The sequence below is a fragment of the Melanotaenia boesemani genome, chromosome 12 (genome assembly GCF_017639745.1).
Source record: "Melanotaenia boesemani isolate fMelBoe1 chromosome 12, fMelBoe1.pri, whole genome shotgun sequence".
Lineage (NCBI taxonomy): Eukaryota > Metazoa > Chordata > Actinopteri > Atheriniformes > Melanotaeniidae > Melanotaenia > Melanotaenia boesemani.
The window spans coordinates 14665618-14680117 of record NC_055693.1 but is presented as its reverse complement, the minus strand read 5'-3'; the positions used below and the strand labels follow the sequence as shown (position 1 = coordinate 14680117).

The 14500-nt window shown below is 39.0% G+C and overlaps 1 protein-coding gene across 1 annotated transcript in view; it reads right to left on the bottom strand.

Moving 5' to 3' along the window:
- LOC121649788 (transmembrane protein FAM155A) overlaps positions 1-9828 on the bottom strand; it is a 108561-nt gene extending 98733 nt beyond the window's left edge. Inside the window, exon 1 of the mRNA XM_042000843.1 lies at positions 8523-9828. Within this exon, the coding sequence (XP_041856777.1) occupies positions 8523-9257 (735 nt within the window). The 5' untranslated portion in view covers positions 9258-9828. The remainder of the gene's footprint in view (positions 1-8522) is intronic.
- Positions 9829-14500: the final 4672 nt, after the last annotated feature.

Here is a 14500-nt window from a genome sequence, read left to right as displayed (position 1 = left end):
CACTCATTCATTGAGATAAAACACTAGGCTGATTAAAATGGGAAAGGATTACGTTGAACCAGGTGCTCAAAACAATTGTTTGTAAAAAAAAAAAAAAAAAAAAAAACCCTGAAAAATTACAGTATGTCAGGGGATGTCAGGGCTGTCTGACCCAAGCCCATCATTCAGCCCGCATGACTGGCTTTTTCCTCTGTTCATACCCATTCATTAGTTATTCTCTTTTTCTCTCAAACACTGTTCTACCGGCTTCTTTCATGTGATTGCTGTCAGCTTCTCCTTTTTTGCATCAGTCATGCTACAATACATTTCTTCCGGTGCAACTGTACAGTAAAAAGTTTGCAGATATGGTAATACATGTTCCGTCTCTCTCTGTCCTGCTTTGCTCTCTCTGAATCAGGACATGCTGTGAGCGACTGATGATGATTCAGTAATGTGAGAATGTCACCAGTGCCTGGGAGCTGTGACTGGTTTCTGTCTCCCTGCTTAGTCTGTGGCTTTCTCTGCAAACTTCACTATTGCTGGAGAGAGTTTATTTTTTCTTGTTCACTTTTCGTGTCTTAGACCCCATTTCAGGAGTCTCACATGCAGGCAAAATACAGATGGGATTTCATTCTTGCGTAATCCTGAATCTGACTGCAATTCTAGGATTTTCCAGGCTACATCCAAATTGGCTCTGCTGTAGTTCAGAAGCTGGTCATAATGCAACCAAAGCTGTTTCACAAAAAGATAACGGAAGAATAACTTGTGCCCTGTAGTAAGATGCAAACAGTATTTGCAGATTATAGACAGATAACAACCTGTTATACACAGATATAACCACTTGGATGACCCTGGTAGGACATGTTGTTATGTAGTTCTTTGCAGATAATAGTTAAATGTTATAGTTCCAGTTATAAGTTACAATGTTATTAGTTTACCATTCACAATACTTAAAGAGCCCATGATGAGCTCATTCTGATTTTCAGTTTAATTCTAGAGTTGCTACTGAAACAGATTTGCATGCTTTAATGTTAATGAAAAGCTCATTATTTGTCTTTGACTCTCCCATGTAATCTTTGACTCTTCCAACAGTTGTTGACCAGTCTCTTAAGTGGTCTGTTTTAGCTCCTGTCTCTTGAAAATTTTAGTAAACTGTTTTATAAACCTTAAAATGGCAGCATCCAACTACCATGTTGTTTGTTACAAGAGGGCCCAGTACTTTCCATGTTGTGTCTCATATTTGTAGCTATCTCTGTTGTTCAAGTGTAATAAAATATTTTCCTAAAGTTATACAGTATTTTTATCTCTTCTAGGCTTTGTGTTGTTCAAGTCCTAGTCTGGCCTTCCTGGTCAGCTGACTGTTCATGATGATGAAAAAAAGTGGGGTGTTCACACATGAACACCAGCGATGTACAGGAAAACATACTGACAGTTTGGTCGGGTCTTTTTCTACAGTTACTCATCACACAAGAACACAGTAAGAGCCTTTCTGCTGGAGGACTGGCCAGAGGCAAGTATCTGTGGAGCATAAAGGAGGAAAATATGATGCAAAAAGTGTGGAAATCGCTGGGTGTCTGACATGGTTGAATATAGCAAGCAAGGTTCCTTTGTCTTGTGGATATCGATATAACATGTATTTGAGCATTGACACAATAATAAGATGCTGCAAACAGGCTTGCAACAAAGGCAAATGAGGCACCCATTCTTACCAGCACACACACACACTCACCAAACTCATTTAATAGCATTAAATGCTCTTGATTATTTGTTGCTATGTTCACATGTCACTTCAACAATAGATGTTCAGGGGATTTTACTAGGAGGATGGGTGGAAAAGTTTGGTGCAAATGTAAATGGAGCATCTCAGATTCCAGGGCTTCAGTGCATGAGTTAAAATAGATTAATTTTTTATATGCACAGAGGTGATGAAAATTCAAACAAGAAAACCACCAAAACGATGTGTGTGCATATTGCTAAGCAAATTAATATGTTGTAACTAATTAATGTCATAATCAGCTAAATGTGAATTTGTTGGTCTAATTACATATTTTCCATGGTTTTTAAAAGTAATTACAATCACATTTGTTCTATAATCTAATTAAACAATAGCATTTCATGTTTTTTTCTACCACTGCAGAAGACTGCATGCGTGTTTCAGGAGAAATGTATGTATTTGGACTTTAACACTGGGGTAAACAGCCATTGTGTATGAGTTTTAAAAAACTTCTATACAAACTAGAAACCATAATACTTGACATCTCATCCCACCACCAGTGAGACAGGTATCAGTGTAGTTTTCAGACATTTCCTTTTTATATCTTCTCCTTGTTCAATATGGAACAAGTTCAACAGCTGGTGACTATAACTGGGGAACTCGGAGAGTTTCCAAAATTATTTTCTGGTTTGTCTTGCAGATAATTATCAGAAGCAAACTGAGTAAAATGTCATTTATGTGCATCATCCCACTTTGGTATTTATCACTAATTCATGTCCTCGCTGACATATAAAATGGATAAAAATTCTGCAATGTGATAACCATGTAACTGTGTACTGTTCAACCTCTCTTCATCAAACTATTTTACAAAGAGCTCGGCCCAAATTCATTTCTAATTCAAACCAATTTACATTCAGATAAAGTGCTGTGCAATTCTAGTTTTTATTTCATTTTTATGACACTTTAAAATCCCACTGACATGATTATAAATATCACACTTAAACTCCCTGCTTTGTAAATAGCTGCCACAGAGCTGCTTCAATGAACTTTTTACAAAATGGGTTCCATATTTATCAATGACTCATTCCTTTGAAAAGCAAATTTCTCAGCCTTTCAAAAAGACAGTAAAGTCTGTTGATCACTGTCGGGCTTTTTCTAATGCACAAGAACTGAATGATCGTGTGCATCTCAAAAGGGAACTTGCAGGATTCTCATGGTAGCGCTTCTCAGATGGTTTCGGTTTCAAAATCAGGCTCCTAGTATTATTAATATAGTTAATCTGATTCTTCCTTTTTTTTTACACCATCAGCTAAAGCTGCATAAAATTGAAATGGCAGATCCTTAATAAATAAATGATGTTAGACACCTCAAAATATCATTTGCTTCAGCGTACAAATGCACGTTGTTTACCGATTTGATAGCTCCAGTATTTAATGCATTTTGTATGGATTGATAATGCCATTTCCGCTCTCTCTAGCCCCTTCTCTTTTCAGTTTGCCAGAGAAAATAACATCACCCACTCATCAAGTCATCTAACACAGCATAACAGTGAGAGAAAAGACAGAAAGCAAAAAGGCCATATTTGTTCATGGCATAGATTTGATTAAAATGAACACAACACATTTTGCACCTTTACGACATTATAAGAGGGGCTGTGCCATGTCTCACGATTGGTGGCTGCACAAAAAAACAAACAAGTACATCCAACAAGCACATAAGACATAACATAGAGGCAGTTACTGTGTAAGCTTGAGTGCAGATAACCAGCCTCTGGAGAAAGGAAGGTGAAAATATATAAAGACAAAGACAAGATATTGAGTGTTTATTAGAGGTGAGGCTCAAGCCAGTGAAGGATGGACCTGCATCACTCTACTGTGTAGAGAAAATAGAGGAAAACAAGGAAGTGTTTCCATGTGAGTGCTGCTGTGTTCTTCTCCAACCAGCCCTTATCACCTGCCTGGGGAGAAATAAACACTGGCAGATCATATGGAGGGGAGTTTTCCTGGATCTGTTTGAGTTGTGTAGACAAGCAGCAGAGTCATAATTGAATTTGAGGAAGGGGGACGAAAGTGCAGGGCATCCACTTGGGCCGTGCCATCTGTGCAAACAGCAGAACAACTCAAACATTGATTGTTGACAAAGGCTTTTTACTTTGAATTATTTACAGCATGCAGTACAACAAAAGTGAGTGCAATATCATGTAAATGTCTAATGATTTTGAAATTGTATTACCTTACAGCATTATAATACTTCTAAGATAACAGGGTATTGATTTATGCAGTTCCCGCGGTAGGAAAGCAATGTCAGCCCACCTTTCATTGCCAAAATTATTTTTGATAGCTCAAAAGAAATGTTCAACCATTATCAGAGACAGATTTTCCACTACTTTTTGATGGAAGATTGACATTGTTCTACCTTTTTCTTGAGGACACCTGAGGGTGTTGTACTGGATTTAAATCAGGAAAGCTACTTGGCTGGATCATGATTTCCATGTTTTACTTAATAGCAAACCATACAGGCCGTGGAAGGTGCATGTTACAACAGATGCTTTCTTTCTAATGTTTTCTGTAGGGCTGGATTCACATCTACATCACCCATTAACAGACTCACTTCTTATTTACTTTGAATGAAGTGACATCTTGCATTGCAGAGTTGGATCCACTGCTTAGCTGTACTAGTGTAACATGCAATAGAAAGTTTCGAACAGTTTCATGTAGCAGTGGAGGTGCTAAGCAATTAAATTGCCTGATTATCTAATTTTGGCATGACATTGACATACATAAATGATTAAGTAGTAAAAAAAGAAAATTTAACAGCTGAAATTCTACATAATGCAAACAAAAGCTCCAGCTACGTAAGAACTTTGTGGAAATACTGAAGTGTTCCACTCCATCTTTATTGTATCAAGCAGTTTAGCAACAACACTGTTGGCCAAAGTATTGTACACAGATAAAAATGAAACATAAAACAATGAAACAATTTTAAAAAACTAATTAAAACAATAACACAACAAGGGGAAATGTAACAATAAAAGTGAACACCTAAAACTGAAGATTTAAGACAAAGTGTCTGATGTGCAAAAGCAACTCATTTTAGAGTTTTGTTGCAGCAGCTGAACATGCCTGATCACCTCTAAATGTCCTGTTTGTCAACTAGCAATGAGCTGAAGTAGATTAAACAGATACTGTTTTGCATGGCCATGACATCCTTTGATAACAAGTTATAGAATTTTAAAATCAATCCTAAAATAAACCGGAAGCCAGTTAAAGTGATGCTAGAATTTGACTGATGTGCTCTCATTTTTGTTGTACAAGTTCAAAACTGAACAGCAGCATTTAGAACCTACTGTAGTCAAGAAAGTGATGTCTAACTAAGCCCAACATAAAGTGCATTGCAGTGGTCTAAATGAGTTGTAATTAAAGTATGGACTGAAATCTTAAAATGATGCAGAGAAAGAAATAGCTTTGCTTTGGCTAGTCCTCTTAAATTTACAGTCCAATATAGTCCACTAAGATTTCAGTTTGGTCAATATGGCCAAAAACAAAACACCATAAATAGTTAATACATTTAAAAAACAAGCATTTCCAATAAGTATGTGTTTAGTACTGCTGAGAAATTGACAGATAAACCTAAAGTAAAGATAAGCAAAGGATCAGGAAGCTGCAGTAGAAGAAGATAGGAAGGGACAGGTCTGTAATTGAAAGGGAGGAATGGACCTTAACCTGTCATTAGAATAGTTTACTCAAGCAGAATAAAAAGCCTCAACACCCAAGTTTCTAGAAAGTCAGAGGGGAATAAGAACCTGCATGTCCTGATGAGAAGAACATTTACTATACACAAAATGTGCTTCAAGGACAGATACTGAACATGTTTGTACATGTAATTAAGGATCCAGAGAGCTCTGACAAAGGTGGGATAAGATGTGAAAGTACGAGACGGACAATAGAGGCAAAAAGGAGATCAACATGTTGAGACTGAGCCCTGGAGACAGAACCACTCGAGGAGCAGAGAATTATGGGAGTGCAAATTAAATTACACCGGAAGGGGCAGTCAGGTCTGGACCTGCAGAAAACACTGCGCATCGGGCTCTGGCTCCGTGTGTTTGTGTGTGTGTGTATGTGTGTGTGTGTGTGTGTGTGTGTGTGTGTGTGTGTGTGTGTGTGTGTGTGTGTGTGTGTGTGTGTGTGTATGTGCACACTTGGATGTGTAAACAACTGTGTACTATTGTGATAATTTCATGTATCATTACATTAATTTAACAGATGCTTTTATCCAAAGTGACATTTGAGTAAAAAACACGTTGGTGGGCAATGTGGGGTTCACAACCTTATCCAAGTATACTTCATTGGGCATTAAACCAGCAATCTACTGACTGAATTTGCCTCTCGAGCTATAGCCAGTAATTCTTTTTCTCAGGTGTTTCAAAGAAAATATATCTCAAGCTCAAAGAGAAAACCTGATTAAAGTTAAATATGCATCAGTGTGTGCTTGTGTAAAGATAGTCACATCTTTTCAGAACTTGTCACTAGTAGCAAACTCCTGACCTCAGGGTGACTACAATAATGGAGAGGACAACAGCCCAAGGTAGAATCAACCTTGCAAAATTTGTGGAAAGTGGTTTTCTGGTTTAGGTAACTGCCAAACTCAAATAAAACAGGCTCAGTATGAACCACAAAAAACATGAAAACTTCTTTTGACTAACAATGAACACAGTTCACATTTATTCAAAGAAGATGAGTGGGCTAGTTATGTCTTTACTCATGCAGGATGCTTCCAATTATTGATACAATACATTATCTTGTTATTGTTGCCTAAACATGACATTTTCATTGCAGATTTTCTTTTATTTGATTTCAAAAGATAACATTTGAATACCCATTACTCCTTATTTTGGCAATACACAAATAAATCACATTTCATGTCACATAGAGCTAGTAAAGGAAGTTTCAAACTCTTTCAAACTCTTTTAAAGGTGGATGAAGGATCTAGAGGAAAAGCTTTAAATGACTGAAATATAAGAGAGAAGAGTGAGCGACAATAATTATTGTTTTGAGTTGCTTAATGTCTTTTTATTGTGGCTCTTCAAGGAGTACCGGCTTGTGATGCTGGTCTGCAGGCCTGAGGTACTGTGCTTCCTCAAAGGTCACATGAACACTGAAGCAGATTTGCATTTCAGATTGAACTAAAGGGGCTAAAAGGCTGATGTAGCCCTGTCTGAGTCTTATTATATTAGCAAGGAGCTGCAGTGCAAAACCAAACTGCTGATAAGATGGTGTAACAGTGAGGCAGCTAAAATATGTCATAGAAAGTATGTTCATGAATAAATAATGTATATGAATATGCACATGCATGCTGACAGTCATTAGAATATCCCATGATTACCAATAAGCAAACAACACACCACAGCACCAGATCTCTTTATAGAGGGTTTATCCTTTGAACATCCTCATACCAACTACCTCGCAAACATGGATTATCAGCATCCACAGCCAAACACTCTGACCATCTGCCCTTGCACAACATATATCTTGCTATTAAGACATCAGATATGAAAAATGATTTCTTGCTTTCCAAAGTTCATCCCCTGATCTGAATGATCAAGATAACTGAATTAGTCAAGCTATGATGCATCAAATACAAAAGCATATCACAGCACAAGTGGCTATAAAGCTATAATGCAGTACTTGCAGTGTAATGATGCATGTCATTGGCCATACATTGGTTTGCCAGATCTTTTTTCCTTCGACATCTCTTGTGTTCTAATTTTCTATACTTCCCTTACCAGTTATTCTATATCCCGTTCATGCAAATTCTGTTTCTCAGTGGAAAAATTAAGCCAAGAAAACAAACATTATACGGGCATAAGTTGCCCTAGATGAGGAATATTCCTTGGTAAATTACGTCCAAGAAATTTGTCTTCTCATCAGTAAAGGTAATAACATTCTCATCCAACTAATGAGCATTATAATTAAAACTGTATATGTGCAATACTTGAAATATTATTAAATAATGTTATTACCCCTCCCCCCTCCCCCCCCCCACAGACACCCACACACACACACACACAAACACACATAAAGCCTTTTGCAGTGCCCTTTTCAGCACCATGGACAGTTACATCTAGCCTTTGAGAGACATGCAGCCCAGTGCACAACAAATGAAACAGACTAAACTGATGTAATGTAATTCAACTGATGTACCTCATCCCTGTTATTCTAGTTTTTACTGTTCAGAACAACATAGTGGGAACACAAGACCTATGCTATAAGTTTGCACTGATTGCATGCAAGTCCCATTAAGTCCATGTGCTCTTCCATTCATGTGCTATTGGGACAACCAGTAAACTCAGGACAGTGCAAACTAAGCCTGGATTAAGAGCAGAAATCACAGGAGTGCTATTATCCATATTGAAATGTGCACCAGTCAACAACCCCATTCTTTGTCCTTATCTCATAGAGCTGTGGAAAGATAAGCCTGGACCTCACTTCATTTGTCAAATGTCACTTCCATAGACCCAACTCAAAAAGAAGTCTAAGGGACCAGAGAAGAAAAATGAAGCTTGTGTGTAAAAAGGGAAAGTTTATTTGGAGCTTTCCTTCAATACAATCTGCATCTCTATGTGTGTAAACGCTGCCATCCACAGACTGATGGCCTTCAGGTAGACTGAACTATAGTCAAATAAAATAAATATCCCCTGAATATGCCCAGTGGTTACCATGACAACCTTGGCAACCACCCCCCACCCCTCCCCCGTTCTCTTTTTTGCTCTCTCCTTCACTGCACGTGCGTGTGGATGTGCGCGAGCGCGACCCGGCCTCGTTAGTCCTACCTTGCACTCCTCCATGCACGTCCTAACCGAGTAAACATCCGTCTCGTATTTCTGAACCAGCAGCTCAAACTCCCGGTAGTTCTCCTCCGCCTGCTGATCAAGACGCTGATAAGCCTGGACGCACTCCCTGCATCCCAGCAGATCCACCCCCATGGCCATATCCAGGGTGCAATTCATAACGTCCGGACTCGTAAACCCGTAAAACAAATCCAAAAGTGAGTAGGAATTACAAAAAGAAAGGTACAAATCGCTCAGATTCACGTACGCCGACTGTGTCCCCTCTTCCCCTCCACCAGAGAGGCCCAGGCACACGGTCTTCGCGTCCGTGAAAGTAAAGCAGTTTTTGGACACACTGTCGGGGTGACAGGTGTCCATTCGCCACAGAGGCTTGGTAGAATTCCCTATAAAAATAACATCTTGCTCTCTGGCGAGACGGTGGGGGTCAGGTGATGTTTGGGTATGGTGTTGTTGGTGGAAGGAGTTTGGGTATTCGCCCATGTCCGTGATTGTAAGCCCCTGGTCCGACCGCTTGTCTCGGGTTCGCGTCAGTTTCGCCTCAGCGCAGAACCATAAGTGATCAGAGAGTAGGACGGTGATGAACAGCAGAGAGGCCAGCGACTGTCGCCATCTCTGGGCCCGTTCCGACTCCGTAAATGGCTTCTCGTTCTCTCGGGGTGCAAACCAGTAATTTAAGCCTTCGTCATGCTGCCGACGCATCCAAGCACCCCTGGTCATATTTTAGGAAAGTGCTGCCCTGGCCGACTCCACCGCGGGGGCTGCTCTGCCACAATACTCATTGACTTGTTGGGAGATCGACTCAGGTTGGTTCTCCTCTGTGACAGTGGGGTGCCGTGCCTCCGCCGGTCCAGGGCGCTCCACTATCGCGCCCGTAGCAATCAGTGCTATTCCGATCTAATTTGCGTGCCCGCACAGATTAAGCTTCGCGCTGCCGCATCCCGGTTCTCCATGGCTCTCCGGGGGGAAACGGCGTCCTTTTTGACCGCATGCCCCCCTCTGCCGAATGTCCCTCCCTGGGCTTGTTCTCTCGTCAGGGGCGCAGAGAGACCAGCTGTTGCGAGCCTCGCGGTACTGCTGCTGCGCGTCTGCCGCCGTTCGGTCTGCAGATTCACTTAAATGAGAGGAAGGAGCCCTTTTGATGCAGACAGATTGGGTTCTCTGTCCCGTACCGGGGCGGAAAGCCTTGAATCTGTTCTTCTGATGGCCATTGTCATCTTGGACCGCAGTTAAGTTGCCGCCATGTTCGTCTTGAAACACTTTTTCGGAGAGCTGGGTCTGTTTGCGTCATCTCCATCGTTGCGATAGCTCCATCGTTGCGCAGTGGCGGAGCTGCTTATTGCCTGTATCCAAACCACACGTGCACATACACACACGCGGATGGTAAGGGAGAGACCACGGGCAGCGAAAGATGTTTAATGGTGTTTTGGTATGAACTCAGCTCTTCATTTTAGTCGTTAAATATTTTCCTGAAAGGAACCAACACACACTTGCGGCGACATCTTGCTTTGGTGCATTGTAGACTCAAGTCCATTCACAACAATGCAGTAAGGAGATTACACCGTTGTCACATTATCATTAAAATGATCCGACCCATTTTTAGATGCAACAAGCTGTGTTGTGAAGCTGGACAGTAAACCCTCAAATCATTTACCTCTGTGGAACAGAAGATGAAATAAAGATGAAGGAAAGGCTTCAATTACACAAAAGAAAAATATAGTCAAGCTTTCAAAAAGCGAGGGGGGGTGGGGGGCAGCTGAACAAACATAAGCTATGCTCTTGAAGGTTTGACAATATTGTTAGTTTCCCTGCAAGTGGGTCCTGTCTTATCTGCTGCGTGGTGTTTGATCACTGTGTTTAAAACAAGCACACGGGGTTCCATAAGTAATGATCCTTGTTGTTTGACTATGAGGGAAAGAGAGAAGGATGGAGAAATAAATGGAAGTTACAGTTACACTGTTAAGCTGCTGGGTGTAAATTATAGTATTTATCACCACGTCCTTAAACTTACCAATCACTGCCAGCATCCATGGATTGGAGTACTAAGAAAGAGCCAACACAGTGCTGTTTAATTTTAATGGGCTGTATTTGGGAACAGACAAGACATGATTACCTGATTAGTTTGTGCTCAGTGCCATTCATTCTGCAGTTTGTTGTTGAAAGAGAAAAAGAAATAATTTGTTTCCAATAGTAAAAATTAACATTTTACAAAAAAAAAAAAAAAAAAATCCTTCAGCACCTTGGATAGCTCACTTGTTACCTATGTTTAAGACGTCTTCATAAAACTACACACACACACCAAAAAGATCCCCTAATTCATTGTAACTGGGTTGATGATGACATTCTTCTTCCAATGAGCTGTTCGAGCTTAGAAATGAGTAGATTTTGTTTGATAATAGCCTCACAAAGACACAGTTAACCACACAGTCACCTGCTGTTGCTGTCCTGATAAAACAAGAGTCTTGTCAACAGAATTAGCAGATTTATTACCAAAATGTCACACATAAAAAAAATAAAAAAAAACTGTTTGTCTGATGTTTTCAAGCCCTTTTTTGATCTGCATCTGCTTCTAAAGGCAGCTCAACCCTCATGTGCAGGGGCCAGATTTTTATTAGGAACATTACCTAGAATTGAAACAGGCCATGGTGTTTAGGTAAACAGCTGTTGTGTCATTGCTATGGGTGCTTGCACAACTCATTCATAACTCATGGCTCTCACACATTATGTCACTGCAGGACGCTGGGATCTCGCCTTGTGGGGAAAGATGTCCTACTTCAGCTTGGATTGTCTAGTCTGCCTTTACTGTAGTCGCTCAATTTCATGCTCTGTCTTTGACCCTGACTGTGATATTTGTGTGTTTTTGCATGTGTGTACCTGTCTTCCTTTTCTTTGGCTGGTATAGATGTATGGAAGCATGGACTGAGCCAGGAGCATTATAAAATCATTGTCATCACCTTCAGTTTGAGAGGTTCGAGCTTAACGCTTGAATTATGTCAGATATTTGAAGTAGCTGTGCAACATATGGAGAGCTGTCAGTTTCACACCATCCTGGATATATTCCTACCTGTTTGTGTATTTGTGAGTGTGAAGGAGATGCAAGTAGTGTGAGGACAAGAGTGAGAGAGTGTAGAGCGAAAGAGGGGAAAGACAGAGCATCTGTGAGATGAATGCAGATTGGCTCTTACATTTAGAGCCATCACAGTAACTGTATGGGTCAGCTAACATGACTCATCCACTATCCATGCTGTGTGTGCCCTCTTTTAAACAACATGTGCACAACTGATTGTACTGCCTCACTGTAGTAATTGTTGTTGTTAAATGATAGATACTTTGCACAAATGAGGGCCTTGTCTTGATTTTATTCTTGTGTTTTTTTTTTTTTTTTTTGTTTGTTTTTTTTTTTTTTATGGGAACACAGAAGTTGGAAATAATTATTTGCCTCATCACCTGAATGTCTGTCAGGGTCATACAGATGAAGCTCAGATTAATCTATTTATTAGTGTCTATTTAAAAACCAATATTATTCAAATGTAAAGACATAATCAGCTCAATCAAGTTTTTTTTTTTTTTTTTTTTATTTTGTTTTTTTTTTTTTTTTTTGTTTGTTTTTTTTGTTTTGTTGTTTTTCGGTTGTTTGTTTATTGTGCCAGGTGAGAACAAGGTCAGATAAAAAAAAAAACAAAAAAAAAACAAAGAAGAAGAAAAAACAGGTGACATCATCTAAATGTCATCTAAATGTGCACATGTCCGTTTCTCAAATTGTGTTATACTGACAACCTTCACACCTCCCATGTACCAAGTCAGTGTGGAAAAGAGACTCTTCAGATTCTCATTTTATTTCCCACCCTTGTGTGCTTTCCTCCTCCTCATAGTCATTATGAGTTCTTTTTCTTCCTCTTCCTAAAACTAGATCTCTACACTTTCTACCCTCCCTTCTTTAACTCCTCCTTCTTTTACCCTGATTCAACAATGTCTTCCACATTTCTGATTCACTGTCAACCCCTCGCCCTCTCTCCTCTCTCTCTGTCTCTTTTTTGGCTTTCATCTCTCTGACGTCAGAGAGAAAAAAGAGACATCACTGATTGGTTGGAAGAGACAACACCCTCAGCCAAAGCTTAGTGCCCCAGCTTGAATGTTGCTAATTGACAGCAGAAGTGTGATATAAGCGCCAATCAAGAACATTGGTCTCGTCTCTTCCATCGATTAATCAAACATGATTATCATTTGAGCATAAAAACAAATTAAAGAGAAAAACAGTGTCTCACAGTCTGTAGCAACAAAACATTGTTTTGTCTCATTTTCCATAAAGACAAACTGATACAGGTGGTCCTGCAGGTTTAAGATGTTCACCTGCTTCAACATGCGTGACTCAAATTATTGTGCAAAACTCCACAACAAGCTGTTGGATCAATTTAATTTAAATCTGGTGTTCTGGAGCAGGGAAACATCTAACAGGGACCAGAGATTGAGATTAATTCCTTTAATTTTATTTTATTCCCCCTGTCTGTTTCCAGGACCCGTACTGAAATGGGAAAAATGACTTTCACTTTATGCTGCTCCAGTTGCATGAAATTAACTTTGAAGTGACTTCAGATTAAAGGAATCAATCTCACTTCATGAATCCAAAGCAATTTTATGTGAATCTTAGCCAATAACTTTAAAATGTGTTTTAATTGAACATTTTTATTTTTCCATTTTCTAACTTGCGAGATTTATCTTTTGACTTTGTGATTCATTTCTGTATAATCATTCTAGACTTTACATTATGGACGTTTTTGTATATAATCCTTACACTTTTGTCTGATATCTCTATGTAAGTTGTTACTGTGAACTGTGTTGAAAATATCTTTGATCTCAAAGAAAACTTTTCCTGTCTGTATAAAAGTAATGATGATAATAATACGGTCCTTGCATGCGATGTGGTGATGTAATGTTTTTGAGACAAATATCTAAGAAAAAAAAATATGAAAAGATGGATACTGTAACAGAATAAAAAAAAATATTTCATTATTTCACTGTAGTCAGAAATATCTTTAGTATTTTTTCTCTAGTTGCATTTATTCAAATATATAAAAATCATGTCTATTCAGAGCATGTATTGTCTTTTGTAATTTCTTAAACAGAAATTCACAAAAGATACAAAGATGTGGTCTTTCATTCAGCTAATTTTAAAAATAAATTTGTATTTCCACATCCATTTATTTATTTCCTCTTATATTTCCTCATTAATTTAGTTGCTCCTTTATTCTTTTTTCTTTTTTTCAATCCTGTCATCACTCCATAATTAGGCTCAAGAGGATTTAGAGTAGTGATGGAGATGTAATCATGTAGTTCAAGCCCCAATCTGCACCACCTCAGGGTTTTACTCTCATGACTGATTGACTCACCCTTTTTCTTTTCCAGTAATCTCTGAGCAGCTTATCAATGCAGGACACGTTCCCAAGAACAGTGTCCACATCCCTATCATGATCCTGAGTTCCTGACCTACTGTATATTCCCATTGTGTAGTCAGGATGTCTGCTGTCAGCCGGCCTGCAGCTTCAAAGAGAAAGCTGTCAGAGAAGACTGTTTTCACCCTTAAGGAAACAAACAGCATACGAACACACAGCAGAGGAGTTTCATTTGTATTGGTTTGTCATGATTATGTGCATATCTGTATTGTGTCATCATTGTTTTACCAAGTGCGTTGAGTAACTTGATATAAAAAGCTTTATATAATTTGAATCCACCATTATTATTATTATTATTATTATTATTATTATTATTATTATTATTATTATTAGCCTGTCTTATGGCACACATAAAATTTAAACATGCTGAAAACATCTCTCAGTAGCATCACAAGGCAAAATACTTATTGAATATTTTGTGTTATATTATGTGAGGGTGTGGGTTTGTCTGCATTGTCTCTTTCTCTGATGTTGCATCACTGATTACTGATGCCCCGAGTCTGTATCCAGATG